This window comes from Ambystoma mexicanum, chromosome 3p, assembly GCF_040938575.1.
Source record: "Ambystoma mexicanum isolate Mex_15411 chromosome 3p, UKY_AmexF1_1, whole genome shotgun sequence".
NCBI classification, from domain to species: Eukaryota; Metazoa; Chordata; class Amphibia; order Caudata; family Ambystomatidae; genus Ambystoma; species Ambystoma mexicanum.
Window position 1 is genome coordinate 410752181 of NC_090925.1, and position 21629 is coordinate 410773809.

Sequence of the window (21629 nt, forward strand, 5' to 3'; positions counted from 1 at the left end):
CAGCGCCTCTATGTCATCAGAAATTTCAGAGCGCTTCAGAGCCTACAAGAATTTGAAAGATGACTTCCATAAAGGGAGAGCTAAAACATTGGAGCTGGATTTGAGGATTAGGTGCAGGAACATAAGGATCATTGGATTGGAGGAAGAAGAAAATGAGCACTTGGCCCAAACAGTGCTGGATGTTTTCAAGAGTTCAATCAAATGTGGACAGATTACACTAATGGACATTGATTATGCATTCAGGATTGGCAAGAAGTTGTGCCTTCAAGGTAAAGCCATGCAAGTCCCGATTTCCTTTGTGTGCACCAGGATCAAGTAAGAAGTTTTGAAAGCAGCAAGACATCTTGAAAAGATTTACTACAAGAAGCAGCGGATTTTTATTTACCCAGATTACCCAAAGGAGATTGTGGAGATAAGAAAGTCCTCTAAAGAGCCCAAGGATCTGGCAAGGTCTTTGGGGGTGAATGCCTTTCTCAACAGGGCTAATTGGCTAACTTTGGTGTTTCCTGAGGGGGAGAAAATCACTACAGATCCTAATGAGGCTCTCAAATGGTTAAAGGCTCGGGAGACGCAGTCTGGATTGATGGAAAATTGATTTTTTTTTCGCAGATGTTATTTTTATGGGCTGATGGTGTATTGGTTTGTGGAAAATGGTGCCGACTCAATATTTCAGTTAAATGTTTTTTTTTGAACGATGCATTCTCAGCGTTCTTGCCGTCATGTTCTGGCCATGCTGCACGTTATCTGTGTGAGGTTAGAAGAAAGGACCGTGCGTTGGCTGCTCAGTCATGTGCTCGTGTCAGCTGACCTGTGGACAGAGCATTGGGGAGTGGAGCCATCCGCATATCATTGATACGGAACTGGGAGTTGTGTGCGCAACATGCACAATTTATACCAGGTGAGATTGTGCACTAATCTGTTCTGCTTCTCCTATGAGGGTGCTCACTGCATGTTTAGCCGGCGAGTTGTTTTTCCCCACGGCTCCTTTCATGCTGAACTCCCGTGGTGATCGCATTCAAGCTGCTCCTCCTCTGAAGAGGTTTCATACTTGCTGTTCCTGCTCCCTGCACCATTTTGCATTGCAACTGCTCGCTTCCCTGCTCTTTTGTTTGACCATGTGTCCCCGGTTTCCTGCTGCCGCCTTCTTTCTTTCATGTTTACCACTGCTTAATGGGTCAAGAGAGGACCAATGAGCTCCAGAGATATTATATGCATGGCTATTTGACTTTGGGCCAGATGGATTGGTTTTCCTAGGAGCCTCTATTTGTTCTGGCTTTCTTTTGTTGTGCCAGGCAGCGCGTTAGTGGATGTCTGCCCGTCATTTTTGCATGTATCACATGCATTGTTATTCAGTCCACTCAAAAAGGACATATGTGCTCAGTATGCTTTGAGAACTCATTATTCAACATATAGTTAAACGCTGTACGGGGGAGAAATTCTCATCACCACCAACAACGTTCTGTGGTTCACGGGATGAATTTATACTGCTGCGATCTTCCATTCATTGTGAACTTTGCCGAGTGGTTTTTGAGTGATGGCATTTTCAATGTGTTTGGAGTGGTTTTTTTTGGGTGTAGCCGGCGGACTGTTTTCTCTTCTCTTTCTGCATATATCTTTCTGCAGCTTTCTTCCTTCCTGCATGTTTACCAACGCTTAATGGGTTACGAGATTAACAAATGAGCGCCAAAAGACATATGTACTCAGTATGTTTTTAAAACCCATTATTTGCCATGTAGCCGCTAACCACTAGACGGGTTGAAATGTTATATTCAACAACTACAACAGCTTGTACATGAAGTTTACTCGTGTTTTGGTGTTTGGGAATTCTGGTGGGTTTCCATTTTATAATGGGTGTCCGCGAGTTGGGTCTTTTGAATCCTGATGTTTTTAACAACTTTTCTTCACTCAAGGCAGGATCGAAATATACTGTTCACGGGATGCATTTTTTACTGCTGAAAATCTTCAATTCATTGAAAGCTTTCTGAGTGGATGTTGAGTGCTCAATGGTGTGCTCGCAGGTTTACATATCCCTTGTATCTCAGCGTACTAAGTTATGTGTAGCTAGTCGGGTTGTTGTACCCTTACCCGGGTTGTTGTGGTTATTACTTCTTACTCCTGCCGCTGGGGAACGGAGGCTCACGGGTGCTGGTTTCACTAAGGTGAATTGTGGATGCTGGCACTGGTACCCCCTAGGGTGTCAGCCCGTGTGCCAATGATCGTAGGCCTGCACAGCTATGATGCAGTGGCGAGTCGGCATTTGTGGGAACGGATGTGCCTACAGTAATGTGATAGTCGGATGCTGGAGGGTGCTGTTGGAACATCCTTTTGAATGTTTTCATATGTGTAAATGGCTAGCTTTTACTATCTAGATGTCATGGATGCTTTAGTGAGGCAGTACACTGAAATATTATGGAGTGTTAATTATATGTTGAGCAGATTTTTTTTGTGGATTCATTACTCCTGTCCTAGACATTTAGTCAATTTTGATGCACATTGGCCATCGGCACATGATTATTGTAGGCCTCGTTTTCTTTAGTGTCTGCGGCGGTGGGACTGGCAACAGGAGATCAAGAGTAGCCAGTTTGTCTGAAGTTGTTCACTAGAATGTCACCATCCGAAATGGAATGTTTTGGATTGTCTGTACCCGTCACCTTTAGTTGGGTTTGGTCATGCTCATGACATTTTGTTGTGTTACTGATGGAGCTTTAAATATGCAATGTGCTTCTTGTTTTATGATGATATTGACTGATACTTCAAATTGCAATGTTGGGGTGGTATGGGGAGGCTAGCTGCTTCTATATGACACATCTGTTTGAATGCCTTGATTTCTCAGAGACATCATCAGTAGTTGATGAATATATCCGATGCAGATTTGGTGCTTTCCTTGTGCATGGTGTTTCATTTTGTTTGTGTTGGTAGCTTATGTTGGTTAACATTGTTTTATCTAATTGGGGCTGCAACTATGTTGATTCAATCTGGTGATTGATTACCTGGGGCTTTTATTTGTGCGGTGATCTAGGGTGGATGAGGCAGTCTTGAATTTATGCTGGGTATACCGCTATGGGAGGGACCAGCTTGCTTCAAGTGGGTGGTATGGCCTTGTGGGGAGGCGGTGTGTTTCTGTATGGGTAGGAATTTGGTGGCGGAACGGTTGTGGATTTACGTTGAGGTTGTTGCTATGGATATGGAGTTTTTGATGCAATTTAATTGGGGTTAACTTTAGGATTGCCCTTTTTTGGGATACAGGGGTTTTATTGGGGAGTTCAGGTTATTTAGGAGAGGAGCCCAGGGTGTTGGACTTCTTGGAATGTGTTTTAGAATTTTTTTCTATATGCTGTTCTTGTCGTTTTGCCTCCGTTTCAGAAGGGGGGTTGGGGTTTCCGGTTGGGGTCACAAATAATTTTGAAGGTCGGTTGCAGGGATCACTTTTGCATTGGGTGGGGGTGGATAAGCTGTATATGAAAATGGGGGATCAAATGCGAGTCATCTCATGGAATGTGAATGGTCTGAACAATGTTCAGAAAAAACGGAAACTTTTGATTTATCTGAATGAGTTAAAAGGGGATGTTTATTTTCTCCAGGAGACACCTTTTGAACGGTGATTTGGATGGTTTGAGGAAAGGTTGGGTAGGAAGGGCTTATGGTTCATCTTTTGAGTCACGGTCGAGGGGTGTGGTTATTCTTATTAGGAAACATGCACCGATTAAGGTTGTCAGAGAAATATGTGACAAGGAAGGTAGAATGGTTGCTATTTTAACTAATAGTCACGGCAAAGAAGTGACCTTTTGTAATGTTTATGCTCCAATGTCAGATAATGGTACCTTTTTCAGAAAGGTGGCTCAAGCGATTCAAGACCTTAAGTCCAGTAACATAATCTTGGGGGGGGGGGGGGGGGGGGAGGACTTCAATACAGTTATTGACTCTGCTATGGATAGGAGTAGTACTAGACATTGCAGGAGGATGGACATGCAATCTCGGGCTTTACAGGATCTGCTGGAGGAACATAATCTGAAGGACTTTGAGGATTGACAATCCTTCAGTGAGAGAATATACTTTTTATTCCGGTGCACATTCTACGTATTCCAGAATTGACATGGTTTTGATGGCAGGAGACATGTTGCAAAACTATAAAAGGAGTGATATGCGTAATATTGTGCTGACTGACCATGCTCCTGTTTCAGTGGATTTGAAGTGGAGTTACACTAAGTGTAGATCTAAATCTTATAGACATAATACTATATTGTTGGATAATCTAGAGGAGATGAACAAAATTGCAACTGAAATGTACTATGTTGTTGAGGAGAATTGTACTGGAGAAGTTGGATCTGACATGATATGAGAGGCATTCAAGGGCACGGTTCGAGGTAGGTTTATTAGTCTGGCGAGTGGTTTGAAGAGAAAATGGGACAATACACAGAATGTACTGGAGCTGAAGATTAGGGACTTGTCAGGGGTTCTGATGGTTGATCCTACGAGAGTGGACTTGCTTCCCGAGTTAAACCGGCTGAAAAGGAGGTTGAAGGAGCTAATATCTAATAGGGTGGATAAGAAGTATTTTCATCAAAAATGCGCTTACTTTGAACATGGGGAGAAATGTGATCGCTGGTTAGCGTACAGATTGAGGGAGTGCAAGCTCTCGATCATGTCTATTACAGACTCTAATGGTCAGGTCACATTCACTCCAGAAGGTATAAATGATGTATTCAGACAGTTTTATGAGGAATTGTACAAGAATGAAACCCATATCGACGCAGCAAATGGAGACTTTCTGGAGGGTATTCCAGTTCCAGATATTTCAGGGGAGGAGGCTACTTTACTGGAGGGAGATCTCACGGTGGATGAGATCAAGAAGGCAATATCAAAATTGAATGTTGGTGGGTCTCCGGGGCAAGATGGACTGCCAGTGGAATTCTATAGGTGGTTGCCTAACTCTGCATTGACGCTGTTGACGGACATGTATATGACCTCCAAGGCTAAGGGTATACTTCCTGACACTACTAGACATGCTACTATTTTTGTATTTTTGAAGAAAAACAGGGATGAATCACTGGCGTCCCGTTACAGACCGATTAGTTTGATTAATGTGGACAATAAGATTCTGGCTAAGATTCTAGCTCTGCAAATAGAAAATCCTTTGCCTAAATTGATAGATCGGAATCAGTCTGGTTTTGTTAAAGGTAGGATGACGTCCAGTAACATGCGGACACTGCTTTGTACTATTGCGAAAGTGTCAGAGTTGTCTGAAGACTCGGCGGTCCTATCACTTGATGGGGAGAAGGCATTCGATAGAGTTGATTGGCAATTCATGTTTAAAGTATTGGACAAGATGGGTTTTGGGATTCAGTTCTGTTCTTGGATTAAACTGCTGTATACCAGACCTACAGCTGATGTTAAAACTAATAGTCAGAGATCAAAACCGTTTGAATTGGAACGTGGCACGAGACAAGGTTGCCCATTGTCACCTTTGTTATTTGTACTTCGTATTGAACCTTTGGCTATAACGTTGAGAAATGAGGAGGTATTACAGGGCATACATTGTTGGGGAATGCAGCTAAAAATTTGGTTATACGCAGACAACTTATTATTGGTCCTTAGAAACCTTGAAGAGTCAGTGCCGGTTCTTATGAACATTCTCGAGGCCTTTCACCAGTGCTCTGGATACAAGATCAATTGGGCAAAACCTGAGGTTTTACCATTGGTGCCGCTGTGTGATAAACAATTTATTAGCAAGTTGGGCTTCAAGTGGTGTGCTGATAAACTACTGTACTTGGGGGTTTGGATTTTGCCCAATGTTGCTGATTTTGTGAGTGTAAATATGACTATGGTGTGCACTAATTTCAAATTGGATTTGGAACAATGGTGTTTGTTGAACCTTTCCCTTTGGGGGAAGGTGAACGCTTTGAAAATGGTGTCGACTCCTAGAGTAAACTTTGTTCTGAGTATGATCCCATTAGACATTGAGAAACATTTTTGGCGTGAATTGGATAGACTCATGCAGGAGTTTGTGGGATCGTAAACCTCAGCATCTGAAAATTAGCAAACTGCAATTACCTTTGTCTAAGGGTGGGCTGGGGGTCCCTAATTTCAAGACATACCATCTGGCTTTTATGTCTCGGAATAGATTTGCTTTTCTCAAATCGGAGCAAGACGATTGGGTGTGTGCAGAGTGTAGTCATGTAGGACCTTTGTTGCCTGGGGCTGTGTTGACCAGTAAGCCACGTCAAGCTAAAATGGCAGGCCCACTGAACAGGAGTTTGCGGAACTCATGGGTGGCATTGTGTGAGTGTTTGAGTTTCAATGCGTTGCAAGATCCGAGTGCTTCCATTTGCTGAATCCAAGTATTACACATGAGGGGAAAATTTTGTTCTGGCATGATTGGTACCTGGCTGGGGTGCGGTGGATTGGTGATCTGTTCAATGGCTTGAATTGGACGGCGGCTAGGGAGATAAAGTTGAAGTTTGACATTCCTACTTTTCCCCTGGCAGTATCTGAAGATCAGGAGGGCGGTAGGGGTTGTGGATATGGAAAAGAAAATCAATACGGATATGCTTGGTTGGGAGCCTGGAGTGAGTGGATGTGGCCCGATTAGTTATGTTTATAGACTGGTTGTGTCGAATTATCGGGCTAATGACGCTTTAAGATTGGAATCGGAGAATTGGTGAAGATATTACAGAGGATGAGAGGATGTGTATTTGTGAGAATGTGAAGCTGTGTTCTTTGAGTCTTTTAGACAGGTTGCGTCAAATAAAGATCTTGAGTAGGACATACTGGATGCCTGAGAGAATGATGGAGAGGAATGTTTGACAATTCTGAATGTTGGGCATGCTTACATGAGGTGGGCACCTTTGAGCATATGTCGTGGGAGTGCTCTAGGGTGAGAGGTCTGTGGTTTGAATTTGACCAGATCTGAGAAGATTTTTGAAGAGAAGGTTTATATGGTTTTTAAGACCATAGTACTGGGTAGTGGGTACTTGCTATACGACCTGACTGCTTCTCAGAAGAAATGGATCTTTCGTGGTGCAATGGTGGGGAAGAAGCTCATTTTGAGACATTGGAAATCAACTACCCCTGTTACTATTGAGGAATGGATTGCAGAGACGCATTCTCTAGCAGATATGGAGAGAGGGCTGTATCAGAGAGAAAAGAAAGATGCATTATTTAATAAGATTTGGGGCAAATTTCTGTTACTGTATTAGACTTGTTTTATTGATTGTATTGTGGCTCCTGGAGGGGGAGGGGGTGTTTCTGATGTATATAGTTAGTTGATTTACTGTGATTATTGCATGATTATATTTATTGTACAATTGTTGCTATGATGTGATCTTTTTGAAAATAATTTTTTTTAAAAAAAAAGATTTCAAAGAAACATTTAGTAGTCAATTTAATAAGTGAACACCAACACCCGTTGTACCCAAATCACCATAAGCCCAATAATAACAAATCAAGCTCATGTACTCACTGTCACTTTCTGGAGTGTGTATCGCCTGTATCTGATGTCATCCATCAGGTGCTCAAAGGGCGTGACCGTGTATTCAACAGGCAGCGTCTTGTACAGTCTCTCTGCAGCATTCCGTAATCGAATACCATTTCGCATTTCATTTATGACATTACGCCACAAACAATTCTAGACAAAAGTCAATAGGCCAGGTCAGCCATGCATTTAGTTTCTGTAACAATGCAAGCCGATTTCACTCTACATTCCATTCTGCCTACTTTTCAGTGTAGCTGCTAAAAACATTTAAAGATGCTACATAGCTCCTGCAGTTGGGGCCAGACCTGAAGATGGTATCAAACAGACATTTCTTAAGATTGCAGTGACATGCTCTCCGGCGAACCACTGTCCTACATTTTTGTTTTATTAACCACCTTGCAAGCAGCATATCACTACCATCAGGTCATAATAGTACCCACCAAAACTCTGCCAAAATAGCTCCCATTGCCAACTTCGATAGTGCCTAAATGGGCATTCAGTGCATCACAACATACAACTTGTCATGGCACCACAATCATTCAAAAGAAAATTACTCTCTGGGATCTTTATACATTTGCAAAGCAGATCACTGTGGATTAAACAGGATGGTTATCACATGCAGCATTACATAAACGTTTTTTCACTAATTGCCTGTGGAACCGCAGAGTACAGTCTTCAGAATATCATTTTAGAGGAAGCCCCAATTGCAAGGGAGACCGACACCCTTTAATGACACAGGGATGGGTGGTATCTAGGGCAGTAACCTGAGGAATGTAAACACTCTTTTCTCCCATTACCCCTTAAGTTTTGTTTGGTGGTCAAATGAGTTCCCAATCAGGAGGTCGTAAGATCAGTGTGAACTTACTGTTTATTAAAAAGGTACATTAATTGGAGCTGGGGCATCAAAGGCTTGGAAAAGTCACAGGTTCCGAAAGCGGGGCGTTCCTGGAAGTGGCTATGTGGCGATTTTGCATGGATGGACTTCAAATGCAATTCGAGAACACTCCATGCAGTGGTTCTTTGCCTCTGCAGTTCCAATTGATGCTGCTTGGAGGTCACACCTCCCGTTCACCATCCATCGCAGCATTCCTTCCGGTGAATAATCACAGAGTTGAGACACTACCCCTCCCATCTCTCAGATCTGGAGCGATCCTCCAAGCGAGTCCAACGCTCTGCTCCCGCGACCAGGGTTCACCCCAAGAGTTCACAGATCAGTGGCACCAAAACGAACAGTCTCAGGAAAGAAGCCCTTTGACCCCAAAAGTCCCTTTGATGAATTTATATTCAGAGATTCAAGAAATCGCTTCAGCAAGGGGAGGAACGTGTTTAAATCTAAATAGTAAAGGTTTCCTTGCATAAATATGAAGGAAGTAGTGAAACTAGAGAAATGAGACTTAGACCAGAGGGTGTCTCACCGAAAAGTCCCCAGCGATCTCTCAAGTGGCCAGGGCACAGCCACCGCCTTTGGATCCAGACCCTGGGGGTGGACCAGTGCAGGAGGATCACCTGGGTGAGGGGGTTTTCAGGCAGTGGGGGTGAGGGAGCTGATGGTGAAACACGGTATTACCCTTTTTTGTACATCCAACCCCTCCTATTTTGTAGGATCCGATGACCCCAAGCCCCCCCCCCCTCTTCTGCACAAACACTAGGCCGAGTAAGAGGGCGAAAGCAACAAGACTAACTTGTATACATCGTAGTGGACATGTCCCGCTAATCGGGTTAGGCAAAGTCAGGCACTTGACTTAAAGTGCCTACACCCGATTCCAATTCGCTTTCCTCACACAGATAAAAGGCGGAACCTAGAAAGAGACTGAGTAGGTGGAAGACCAGTACAAGCAGAACTTCCAGAGGTACACCACTGGAGCAAAGCTACGGACCAACAGACGAGAGCAGTGGGCCGAAAACCCCAAGAGTTCCCTACAGGAGATTGTTGCCTCCAAAAGGCCCCAAAAGACACGTGGAGAAGCCAAGATCCCAATACTGAAGACTGCATTGTGTTTCAAGGGCATCAGCAACCCTCCCGGGTGAACGACAGAGTTGGGGAGGAGAGGCCAAGCCTGTGGTACTAACCTGGACTCATGAATTGGTAATCAAAAAAGCAAGAGAACCGCACACAGCCGGCGTTGGCAAGCAACCTGAAAGACTGGTGTGTGCCAAGTTTGCAACAATATATCTCAAGTGAAGGCTGCATGCATGTGGATGAGACACAAGGAAAGGCCGACCTGCGAATTAACTTTAAAGCTAGAACAGCTGTGGTATCGGCGATACTGAGTAACGCAGTTGTCAGGCGAACAGGAGTAGCCCACTCGAAAGTCTCTGTGAAAGGTGCATTGTTTGAAGTGATCAAAGTAAATGAACTGTAAAAGCGAAAGTGAACAAAGTTACACCATGAGAAGGGGAGAGGAAAAGTTTATAATTTAATTCTGAGTCAAAGTGGTACTGCTGCAGTGGTCTGTAAAAGAATCCCTGCACATTCGAAAGTCTACGACATCTGAAAAGCGGTCTGAGCCCTATTGAGGGAGACTCGAAGTGTAAAAAGCATGGGGAAGGGAAGCTCGGCGAGTGTTGGTGAACTGAAAATGTCTGAGCCCGGCAGAGGTGGGGGGTACCAACATTGAACTTTTATTTTCTTTGTAGAGGTCTGAGCCTGTCATGCGCCGGCATTCCGGGCGGCTGTGGAGGGAATGGACACTTAGATGCCATTAACGTGCCTTTGTTTCTTTCCTATTGCCGGGTGTATGGGTCTAGTTTCTAGGGTACTTAGCCACACCTTCCCTAGCAACTGCGTGTTGCAACCCTTCGCTTGTCCCTGGGTCTACGCGCTGTTGCTTTCCCAGAGTACCTACTGCTCCTCTTCTGAATTCCTTCCTTCCCCCCCACACCCCCCTCCCATCTCTCTTGCTGCTTACCGATACTCTGGTGTCTGTTCTGTTGCCTTCCTTACCACGCAATCTTGGTGCCGCTTTGCCATCTTCTGCCGTTCTCTGCGGCATCTCTATTCCGTTTACTTTTGGTTTTGGCTCGCTTGCGGGTTACTCCCTTTGTCTCTACGGAGTCTTCCGTACCCTCTCTGTTACTACTGCGATTTCTTTCTTTGGTTCCTTTCTACTTCTTTTTCTGTCTGTTTCTTGGTTCTGGTCTTACCTTTTATTTCTCGTCTACCTGGAATCCTTCAGTTCGGTGCTCTCAGTCTGATGGCTACTTTGTTCCTGTAGACTGTTTGGGTCTGACAGTCCTTCCGAAGCCCTCAGTATTCGATTACTCCTTCCTGCTCACCCCACTCACGTTAACCTTCAAGGAGATCTTTCCACGGATCCCATTGGATACATCAGACTTCTACCAGATTGCTCTCCTTCCGTGTTGGCATTCCATCAACCAGAACTTGAGAGGTTTTTTCCTCTCGTTCGGCTCTCACGGGAGGGAGTCCCCTGCTGTTTTGCTCTTTACCAAGCCGGCAGGGTGGCGTCCACCCGAGGGAGACCATATCTTCACAAGAAGAAACAAGTACTCTGAAGAAAGAAGGGAAGAAGACCTATATCCTCGTCTGAAGACCCGTCAGGTGAGGAGGAGGGGGAGGATTTGGAGTACACTCATGTTGTAAGGCGTGACAGTTTGCAACGCCCAGAAGAGGCCAATATGGCTAGAGCAGAACAGGTCCAAGAATTGGTGAATGCAGTCCAAAGTCTATCCCAAGAAGTACAGACATTAAAAGCTGAGAATGCTACACTTCAGAGGATGGGGGTTCAAGAACAGCTGCGGGCAGAAATCCCACCTATGCCTTTAGCTTCTGGGAAATACAACAGCACACCACGTCAATTCAAGGACTTTATGGAAGCCTGTATTATTTACTTCACTTTTCATCCCCAGACCTTTGCCCCAGACCAAGCATGCATTGGTTTTTTTGATATCCAATCTTACTGGAAATGCCCTGGCTTGGGCAACCCCACTAGTCACGGGTGCCAGCCCTCTTCTACAGGATTATGCAGTGTTCACAGCTCAGTTCAAACAAGCGTTTGAATGACAAAAAGCAGTTCAGGTGGCCAGTGAAGCACTCCTGGACATCCGACTGTTAAATCATAAAATACAATATTAAGGCTTTTACACCATGCAAAGGAAAATACACCGACACAGGCTTGTAAAGATTCCCAGAATCTTTATTACAAAACTAAACAGTATCGAACAAAGTACACAAATGGCTATTTGGCCGTCAATACATCACAGAGACCACCAGCAGGGTTCAATGTGAGCAGGATTTGCTAGCTGGACATCAGCGTATTTATACAGTTTGTTATAATGATGTCCAGCCTCTTACAAGTTAATTATATACTGGGCTAGGGTCGTGCCATGTTTGTTTCCTAATTTACATATCTCGTGCATGCGGTTTACTTTTCAACATATTTACTACACACTATTCTTTAGTTTTAATGTTACACTCTTTACACATTGCTTTAATACAGATCAAACAAATGTTTCACATGTCGTATTTGGATAGCGTTATTGTTCTTGTATACTTGTAGGTTAACATCGCTGATTCAAGTAATCCCCTGATCCCGAGGTCAACGAAGGACAAGGTCTACATGACCCTAACATGTAGCCTGAAGGCAGGTTGGACAAAAACTCCCCTACAGAGGTTGTAGAGGTTAAAGCAAGAACAAGAGCACACGAGACGGCCATTTTAGACTACAGGGTGACTTTGTACGATAAACTAAAATGGCGGATCTAACTTAAAATGGAGGCTTGATTCACGAGGTCACGACCTTGTAATACGGTTTTCCTCGCAAAGCGACTGGGCATAGGCCAACATATACAATGAGGACGAAACAATATTATATCAGTTCTAACAAGACAAGGAACCTCAGACTTGCTTACATATATTTCTCAATTCAAAAGAGTGGCAGCCGAAACAAGATGGCCAGAAGCAGCTCAGTTTACCATTTTTAGACAAGGTCTCCGAGAAGAACTCAAGGATGAACTCGCCAGAATACCCCGACCTACCTCATTTGCTGACCTGCTGTCTACTGTACTACAACTAGACTATCGGATTGCTGAAAGACAAGCCGAACAAAAGACGACATTCCTTTCCTTCCTCCCGATTCTCAAACTCTGATATCCTCCTCACCTAGACCCCCAAAGAAGAACCTATGCAGATTGGTGTTGTCCGGGGTGCTCTGACTTCCGAAGAAAGAAAACGAAGGAGACAACCAGTTATGTATGTATTGCGGATCTAGCAAGCAAATGCTACGAGATTGCCCAGAAGTTCCACCACAGAGATTGGGAAACGGACATCCTCTGAACCAATAGGGGCGGGTTCTCGAGGGTCACAAAGCAGTCCCTATGTCTCCATGTCAGTTACTTTGACAATTCCTACCGAAGATAATCGGCTTATGGTAGTAAGCTTACAGCTTCACCTTGGACAGACCGTGATTGACGCCCTGGGGCTGGTTGATTGTGGAGCAGCAGGATGCTTTATGGACATTGTATGGGCAAAAAAGACTGGAATTCTGTTGCTTGAAAAAGAAGATCAGAAGGTGGAAGAAGTGGATGGTAGGCCACTTAGTTCTGGACTCATAACTCATGTCACAACTCTGTTCGCCAGGACCATCTTGCAACATAGTGGGACTATACAATTCGACCTAATGAGAGCTGCCCATTTTCACTTTATTTTAGGGATTTCATGGTTCCGAAAACACAACCCTGCAATAGATTGGGCAAGGAATCAGATGGCCTTCTCCTCTGACCTTTGTTCTAAGCAGTGCTTACCAGGAACACACTGTTACGGTAAAGACTGACCAAATCCTACACTCCCTCAACGTCAGTAGGAGTCAATCACATACCAGCAAGTCTTTGTGAATATCAGGTGTTTGCCAACGGTCCACAACCTCTGCCTCCTCGTCGTCCAGAAGGCTGTTCCATAGACTTGGTTACCGAGGCTCTGGTACCTTTTGGACAAATGTTTTCGCTATCCCTCAAAGAGAAGGAAGCCTTACGAAGATACCTTGACGAGAATCTTCAGAATGGGTTAATCCATCCTTCACGTTCACCAGCTGGGGCATCTTTGTTTTTCGTCCCTAAATGGGACACTCACAAATTAAGACCTTGCATAGATTACCGTGGTCTGAATCAAGTCACGATTCGAGACCGGTATCCTATGCCTCTAATTAAGGACACTCTGAAAGCCGTGCAAGGGGCAGTAGTGTTTTCCAAACTTGATTTACGCCGGGCATATCATCTTCTCCGGATCCAGAATGGAGATGAATGGAAAACAGCATTTTGAACCTCATCCAGACACTTTGAATACTTTGTGATGCCTTTTGGTCTGGTAAACGCACCCTCCATATTCCAAAGGTTCATGAACCATATTTTTTCGGATCTTTTATTTCACACCACCATTGTATATCTGGATGATATTTTGGTTTATTATTCTTTGCTTGAGCTGCACCAGAACCATCTTAGACAGGTGGTACAACTTCTCAGGGAAAACCATCTCCTAGTCAATCCAGAAAAATGTGTATTTGAAACTACCACAGTTCCATACTTGGGATTCATCTTAACCATTGTGGGTATCCAAATGGACCCACAGAAGGTAGAAGCTATCCTGAAATGGCCTTCAGCTACCACCGTTAAGGAGATCCAAAGATTCTTAGGATTGGCACATTTTCATCGCAAGTTCATATCAAACTTTTCTGACACCGTCTTGCCCATCACTTCCCTCCTAAAGAAATCCTCATCTCATTTTACATTGTAGGATGTTTTAACCCACTAGTCCAGGCCCTGCAACATTCCTGTGCGCTGCTTGCATCAGGAACATCAGAATGGCCGGTGGAAAGCATTATGCATGCTAAAAATCACCCAGAAGTGCGCAGGAAAAACAGGGAAAATAGGCTGCCAACCCACTTTTGCCAAGGTCAGTGGTAACACAGGAGACCACTGCCAAAACCCACCATTGGGCTACCTACAGAGCAGCCTGAAACTACTTGAAAAAGCAATGCTGATGGCAAAAGAAACAGCTGTTTGGAAATCCGTTTTTCTTGGTTGTCAAATTTGCAAAAATCATGGTTCACAAACCACACAAAAGATCCAACCTCCTTGTTGGGTGTTAAACATCATTCTACTTCAAGAATCCACATAAATATGTCAGTAGAAGTACATTCATCAGAAGAAAATCCACATTTAAAGATGCTTGCTTGGAAAAATATGTTGAAAATAGGCGCAATACCGCTACTTGCGTCTGTCAGAAGCTGGCGATCTCTAAATCTGTCATGTTAAAACTTGTGTCTCAAAATCTAAGGTGGGGAAAGAAGAGACTTCCATCAAATGCAATAGGTTGCCACAACTTAATTTTCATGTTGAAAGACTGGAATTGAAGATATGTTCACCACATGTAAAAACTGCTATTTCTTGCATTCAACCTCTGAATTTAATTTCCTATCTGCCAATCATTCAACAATCATTGCTAGTGTTTACCTGAACCTATCCAATGCGGCTCTCACTAGTTCTGAATCCCATTTAGCGAATTAAAATAATTTTTAACATTTTTCCTATTCATTTCAAATCACATTTAAAAGCATTTGACCAGTTTATTCCTGTTCTCTAAGCTTGCTGGGGGGGGGGGGGGGGAAATCGGGATTGAAACTGCATTTGTTGATTGCATATTCCTGAAACCTGTGTGCCCCCATTCCATCTCTTCATATCACATATTGGGGTGAGCAAGTAGCAACGGGGAAAGAGTGATTATATGGTCTTTGATTGAATTCATATCAAGTTTCATTTCTGTGTTGCATTAATTTCACCTCATTGCATTTCATTGAACCCACACAGTTTTATTCTCGGCTATCTTATTTTTCCTATTCCTAATTGATTAAAGAGATTGTTGATTATTGTGATATTACCCATTGCTGATCATTGTATAAATATTCATAAGTGTGATATTCAGATATTGTTCATATTCATAAATCATTGATATATATTGTGCAACTCTTCAAATAAATCTTCAAACTTTGCAAAACAAACCTCTTTCTTGGTTCAGTGAGACTGGGGGGATTCAAAGAGAAGGGCATTATATAAGGGTACATCATCCAGAATTAAAAAAAGAACTTAAATATATAAATAAGGGTTTCAATTGGGCATCCCATACTAGGCATTGACTTAGGTGGAGTGCTGGGTTGAAACCACTTACAAAATGGAATCAGCAAGCTGAAGACGCTTTTTCCCGCCTCAAACAGCTTTTCTGCAACGCTCCCATACTCCGACAGCCAGATCAGGAACAACCTTTCCTAGTAGAAACAGACGCCTCTGCTGCTGCATTAGGAGCCGTATTGTTGCAGGAGTATCAAGGCAAGGAACATCCTATAGCATACCTTTCCAAGACTTACTCCTAGCCAGGTTAACTATTCTGTGATTGAAAAAACTTCTCGCCATGAACACCGCCTGTGAGGAGGGGAGACATTTGCTACAAGATGCTGCTTATCAGTTTGTATTACGGACGGACCATAAGAACCTGACATTTATTGAACAAATGAAGTGTACCAACTCCCGGCAAGCAAGGTGGGCACATTTTTTCACGCAATTTGAGTTTTCCATCACCTACATTCCTGGAACCAAAAACACTTTAGCAGATGCCCTCTCTCGTAAACCTATTCCCTGGGTATCATTGGAACACCTTCCAGAACCAATCATTTCCTCATCCAAGATCGTTAATCAGGTGTCAAAATTCCTACAAAGAGTAACGACAGTTACCAGCAGTGCTACACTTCTCCCTACTCTTGCACACCAAGATGTGATCAAGAGGCAGGATGGTTTGTTGATCGTCCATAAGCTGTTTCTTCCCGATGATGAAAAACGACACATCGCTCTTAAATGGGGTCATGACAATCCTTTGGCTAGTCATAGAGGCCAACACTATCAAACTGCTTAGGAGACAGTTTTGGTGGCCAGGTCTAGCATCCGACGTGCACAAGTACATTTGCTCCTGTCCTACTTGTTGTAGGTCCAACTACAGCTTGAAGAAGCCACTCTGTTTTCTGCAACCAGCACCTATACCCACCAGACCTTGGAGTGTTCTGTCTACTGATTTCATCGTCGATTTGCCTCCATCAGACGGGAAGACATGCATAATGGTAACGGTGGATTATTTCTCTAAGCTGGCCCATTGCTCTCCGCTTCCAGGCCTCCCCACTGCTGCCAAAATGGCTGATGTGTTTGTCAAGGACATCTTCCGTCTACACGGGTTGCAAGATAATATCCGATCGTGGCAGCCAATACACATCTCGTTTCTGGAAGACTCTTTGCTCCAAGTTGGGTATTGAACGCGCCATGTCTTCGGGGTTCCATTCCCAGACTAATGGGCAGACAGAGGCTTAATGCCTCTTTAGAATAATATCTATGCTGTTACACAAACTCACAAGATAATTGGGTCACACTGTTACCTACAGATTAATTTGCTTATAACAATGCCAAACAGTTCTAAAACGATGAGCCCTTTTTTCTCTACCTATGGTTTTCATCCGCGTAACCTGTTACCCATGGGGTAACGTTCACCTGGTCTCCACGGGGGCGTTGCACGAAGCTGAGCGATGAACGTCTGCATGTGTCTTTCGCTGTCTCACTACTTCTTTCATGAGTGGGCGTTTGCCTAGAATGTTGAATGAAGATGTTAACCTGCTGCTTTGGACAGGCAAGACTCCCATCTCCCTTAACCTCCTCGCGCTCCCCTCTGTGCTTATGCCTCCTTGCGCTCCCCTCTGTGCTTATGCCTCACTTTCGGTGTTTTAATGGTGGACTCTCCGTCCTGCATCTGACTGCAGGGGCGCGTTAATGTTCATAGGCTTTTCTCTGGATCTAGTTACGTCACTGATCCTGTGGCCTGTAGAGGAGTCCTGAACAGCTGCGACTCCGTAGTTTCTTTGTACCAATCGATTCTTGGTATCAGTTTTTCTCAAGTGTTCTTTTGTTGCCAAGGTTTTCACTATTGTGCTTAATCCTTTGCAGGTGCAGTTTTGGAGGTGCCAGATGCAGAATTAGACTCCTCACTACGACCCTGCGCAGTATTCCTGCAGGCGAGTTAGCACAAGAGCGCGGCGCCGAAATGTATTTAGAAATGGTTCCTTTTTTCTTGCGCAACTAACCTGATGTTTCTTTTTCTATTCTGCAGGTGCGGTGTGACTCCAGAGCGGCGATCGCGTGAGCCGCTTTGATGGATTGCTGGAAGACTGTAGCCTCCGGGTGAGTATTGCTCTCCTTTCTTGTTCTTTCTGCAGATGCTGTGGTTCCCGAGAACGGCAGAAGAGAAGGCCTTTTCGGATGGACAGCTTCTCAGGTAAGGATACAACTGCTGTTCTTCTGCTTGTTCTCCCTTTCCTTTTCTCCAACAGGTGCTGATGGTCTGTGGTTCCCGAGGCGTGGCTGAAGACCGGGTAACTGGAGCTGAGCAGACACGATGAGCGTTACGTTGCAGGAGTGCAGAAGAACGTGAAGCGTGTTCCGTCCTTTGGGTGTGGTTTATATAGCCTTGAAGGAGTACTCCCAGGTAAAGTAGTCCCAAGCCCAGCCACACCCTGGAAGCTAGACTGTATGGCTCAGTTCCTCCAGACTGGGCTATGTGTGCCTCCATGTTCACTGAATCCTTGTTCACATGAGGACATTTGAGTCTGGCGCCAACGGCGCCAGGACTGACTCCAGGAAGGCTTCAGACAAAGTTTTGTGGCCTTAAAGGTCCCCATTGGAGCCTGCAACTGGGGAATGCTGGTCTGATCCTGACGTCTGGAAACATGCATCATGACACATGGATCTCAAAGCCTCAGCTGTACCATCTGTTGATGCAGCTCTCGACAGCATTTCTAAAGCCCATGCCATTACCCTCAAATCATAACAGGCTGCCCAAATAAGCTCCAAGACGCATTACGACACTCGTCACCAGTCATCTCCCATGTGGGCACCATGGTCTGTCTGTCAACTAGGTTTGTACCACGTCGGTTGCGGATTTCTAAACGGTCACCGAGATATAAAAGGTCCCTTTGTCATTGAAGAACAAATCAACCCTGTGGCTTATCGTCCACTATTACCTGATCATATGAAACGCATACACCCCGTCTTTCACTACTCAAAGAACATCATTCGGATCCATACCAACGTACTTTCCCCCGCAATCAGATCAACAAGGCCATACCCCCTGAAGAATATTAGGTGGCGCCTCTAATGGACTCTAAATATCAGAAGAGACGCTTAGAATACTTGGTTCATTGGAGAGGCTTCCCACATTCTGAGGATTCCTGGGAACCTGTTCATCTCCTACATGCCTCCTGGTTGGTTCGCAGTTTCCAGCAACGTCATCCCAATAAGCTGGGGGGTCCCCCCCATGAAGAGTGGGTATACTGTCATGCGCCGGCATTTCGGGCGGCTGTGGAGGGAATGGACACTTAGACACCATTAACGTGCCTTTGTTTTCCTATTTACGGGTGTGTGGGTCTAGTTTCTTTCCTATCCTACGGATAGGGTACTTAGCCATGCCTTCCCTTGCAACTGTGCGTTGCAACCCTTTGCTTGTCCCTGGGTCTATGCGCTGTTGCTTTCCCGAGTACCGCTCCTCTTCTGAATCCCCCCTGCCCTTTCTCCCTCTCTGCTTACCGTTACTCTGGTGTCTGTTCTGTTGCCTTCCTTACCGCAGCATCTTGGTGCCGATTTGCCTTCTTCTACCGTTCTCTGCGGCATCCCTATTCGGTTTACTTTTGGTTTCGGCTCGCTTCCACGTTACTCCCCCTCTGTCTCTCCAGAGTCTTCTGTTCCCCCTCTGTTACTGCTGCTGCTTTCTCTTGCTATTTCTTTGGTTACTTTCTACTACTTTCTGTCCATTTCTTGTTTCCGGTCTTACCTTTTATTTCTCATCTACCTGGAATCCTTCAGTTCGGTGCTCTCCGTCTGCTGGCTACTTTGTTCCTGTGGACGATTTGGGTCTGACAGTCCTTCAGAAGCCCTGAGTATTTGATTACTCCTTCCTGCTCACCCCACTCAAGTTAACGTTAAAGGAGATTTTTCCACGGATCCCATTGTATACATCGGACTTCCACCAGATTGCTCTCCTTCCGTGTTGGCATTCCATCTACCATAACGTCTGAGGTTTTTTCTGCCTTTTGGCTTTTTCCTCTCGTTCGGCTCTCACAGGAGGGAGTCCTCTGCTGTTTTGCTCTTTAAAGAGCCGGCAGGGTGGCATCCACCCGAGAGAGACCATATCTTCACAAGAACAAACAAGTACTCCGAAGATAGAAGGGAAGAAGACCTATATCCTCTTCTGAAGACCTGTCAAATGAGAAGGGGGAGGATTTGGAGTACACTCATGTTGTAAGGCGTGACAAAGCCAGACAGGCCGACCGGTATGAACTTTGGTTTGTTCCTTGGAGAAGACTGGAACCTTGAACATGGAAGGCAGGGCGGGCCTCGATCCACATTCTGAACTGTTTCAGTGTTGAAGCCCAAGTCAGTGTGCCATCCTACCTATAGAGACTGCCTTATTTCGTGCCGTCTAAACGTGGGGATGAGAGCTGATTTAGCCACATTTATTCTTTGTCCAACACTGATTTTCCTTTTATTTACATACCTCCTTTACACACTTTTTTGTACAAGAGTAGGGAAGGCATTAGGGCTTGTTAGCATAGGCCATTTTGATTTGACTGACAACCAAGACTGTTTTCTTGATGATCAAGTCGAATCCCATCCTAGTTATTGGGAAAAGTAGGAGTTTTTCCAAACCCCACGAAGTTAAAGGTTTTCCAAATTGCATCTTTGTCAGTGTCAGATACCATGCCTCCCCTATAGACTCCCAATAGACTTCAGAGACAGAATTCAATTTGTTTTTACTTTTTTATAAAATGGACATGAAGCAGGTTAGTCCTTCGGTTGACAGCGGGGTAGATTTTAGGTCTTAAAGAAGATCTTAGAAGCAAGGTGGCTAGGAGCGTAGTCGGCATTTCCTTAGTTGGTATACTTTTAGGGAACGTTTAGCTATGTTCCAGTAGTAGGCAAGGAATCAGGTGCCATGGTCGTCATCAGGAAGGAAGGAACAGCTCTCTAGATTTTGAGTTGAATAAACAGTTAAGTATGATTTAGGTCTCCTAACGAAAAGAGCAGGCAAAGAAAACTATTTGTACTGGAGAGAAAAAGATCACTTAACCTAAGGTCTCCAACATTGTGCAACAGTGTCTGAAATATTGTACAGGGACCTCTGGAGATTTACTGGTGGGTCTCTACATCCTAGGCCTCTTGTGTCTAACCTAGTTTTCTGCTGCTCTTGCCCTCTCAGTTGTCCAACCCCCTTCTTTCTGTCAGGCTCTGGGCTGGTTGTGAAGTGGGTTTTGTACAGAGTGTGATGTGGGTTTGCGTAATCTATGGGTGGGGGGGGTATTTCTCACATTTATTTGATCCTTGACTGCCATCTACAGACCAAGGGTTCCACAAGCCATCATGACTGCTAGTGACGGAGAAGCGGATTGGCCAGGTTGAACAGAGTAGTTGATAGGTGGACAATTTAACCTGGAACCTAAACTGGTCTTTCCAACTGCCTTTCATTTTTCACCCTCAAGAAGGAAGGTCCTGTGCTGGAGAGGCTCTGGTTCTTGGGCCTATTTATGAAGATCTGTGTATGAACCTTTATGAAAGTCAGCTTCCACGTGGGACAGGTCAAACAGCGTTATGGTGGGAGCGGAGCGCTCCGATTTGTGACAGTATAAGCTTGGAGTAGAACACTTCTTTCATGGAATGAGCCTCATTTTATTTAAAGCTTTTAGCTTTGGTAGTTAGGAATTAATCTCTTTAGGATGCACGCAACGCTCATTTGCCATTTTTGAAAACAGTTCGTTTTAACCTGTGTAGAAAGCAACGCGTGTTTTCCTATCTGACCTGTATGCGCATTTGTAAGAATAAGCATTCATTCTGAAGTCTCTATTTTGACTCAGCGCATGTTCAAGCGTTCGATTCTGTATTTCTGTTGCGCATGCTTAAAGGATCAGTTAGCTGCTTGACAGAGTAGTGATCCTCTCGACAGGGTCAGGCAACCTTGGATCAAAACGTGCATGATTAGAAAAAGAAACTTTCAGCAACTAAACGCTGCTCTCGTGCACTTCCACAACTATGCTAGGGCGACGAGGGTTAGAAGGATCAAAGGAGTTTG

General features: G+C 44.5%; 1 protein-coding gene across 1 annotated transcript in view; it reads right to left on the minus strand.

Annotated features, from left to right (window-relative positions):
* Positions 1-21629, minus strand: part of LOC138580499 (protein spire homolog 1-like) — a 1163133-nt gene that overhangs the window by 737307 nt on the left and 404197 nt on the right. Inside the window, exon 6 of the mRNA XM_069651091.1 lies at positions 7460-7624. Coding sequence (XP_069507192.1) covers positions 7460-7624 — 165 coding nt within the window. The remainder of the gene's footprint in view (positions 1-7459; positions 7625-21629) is intronic.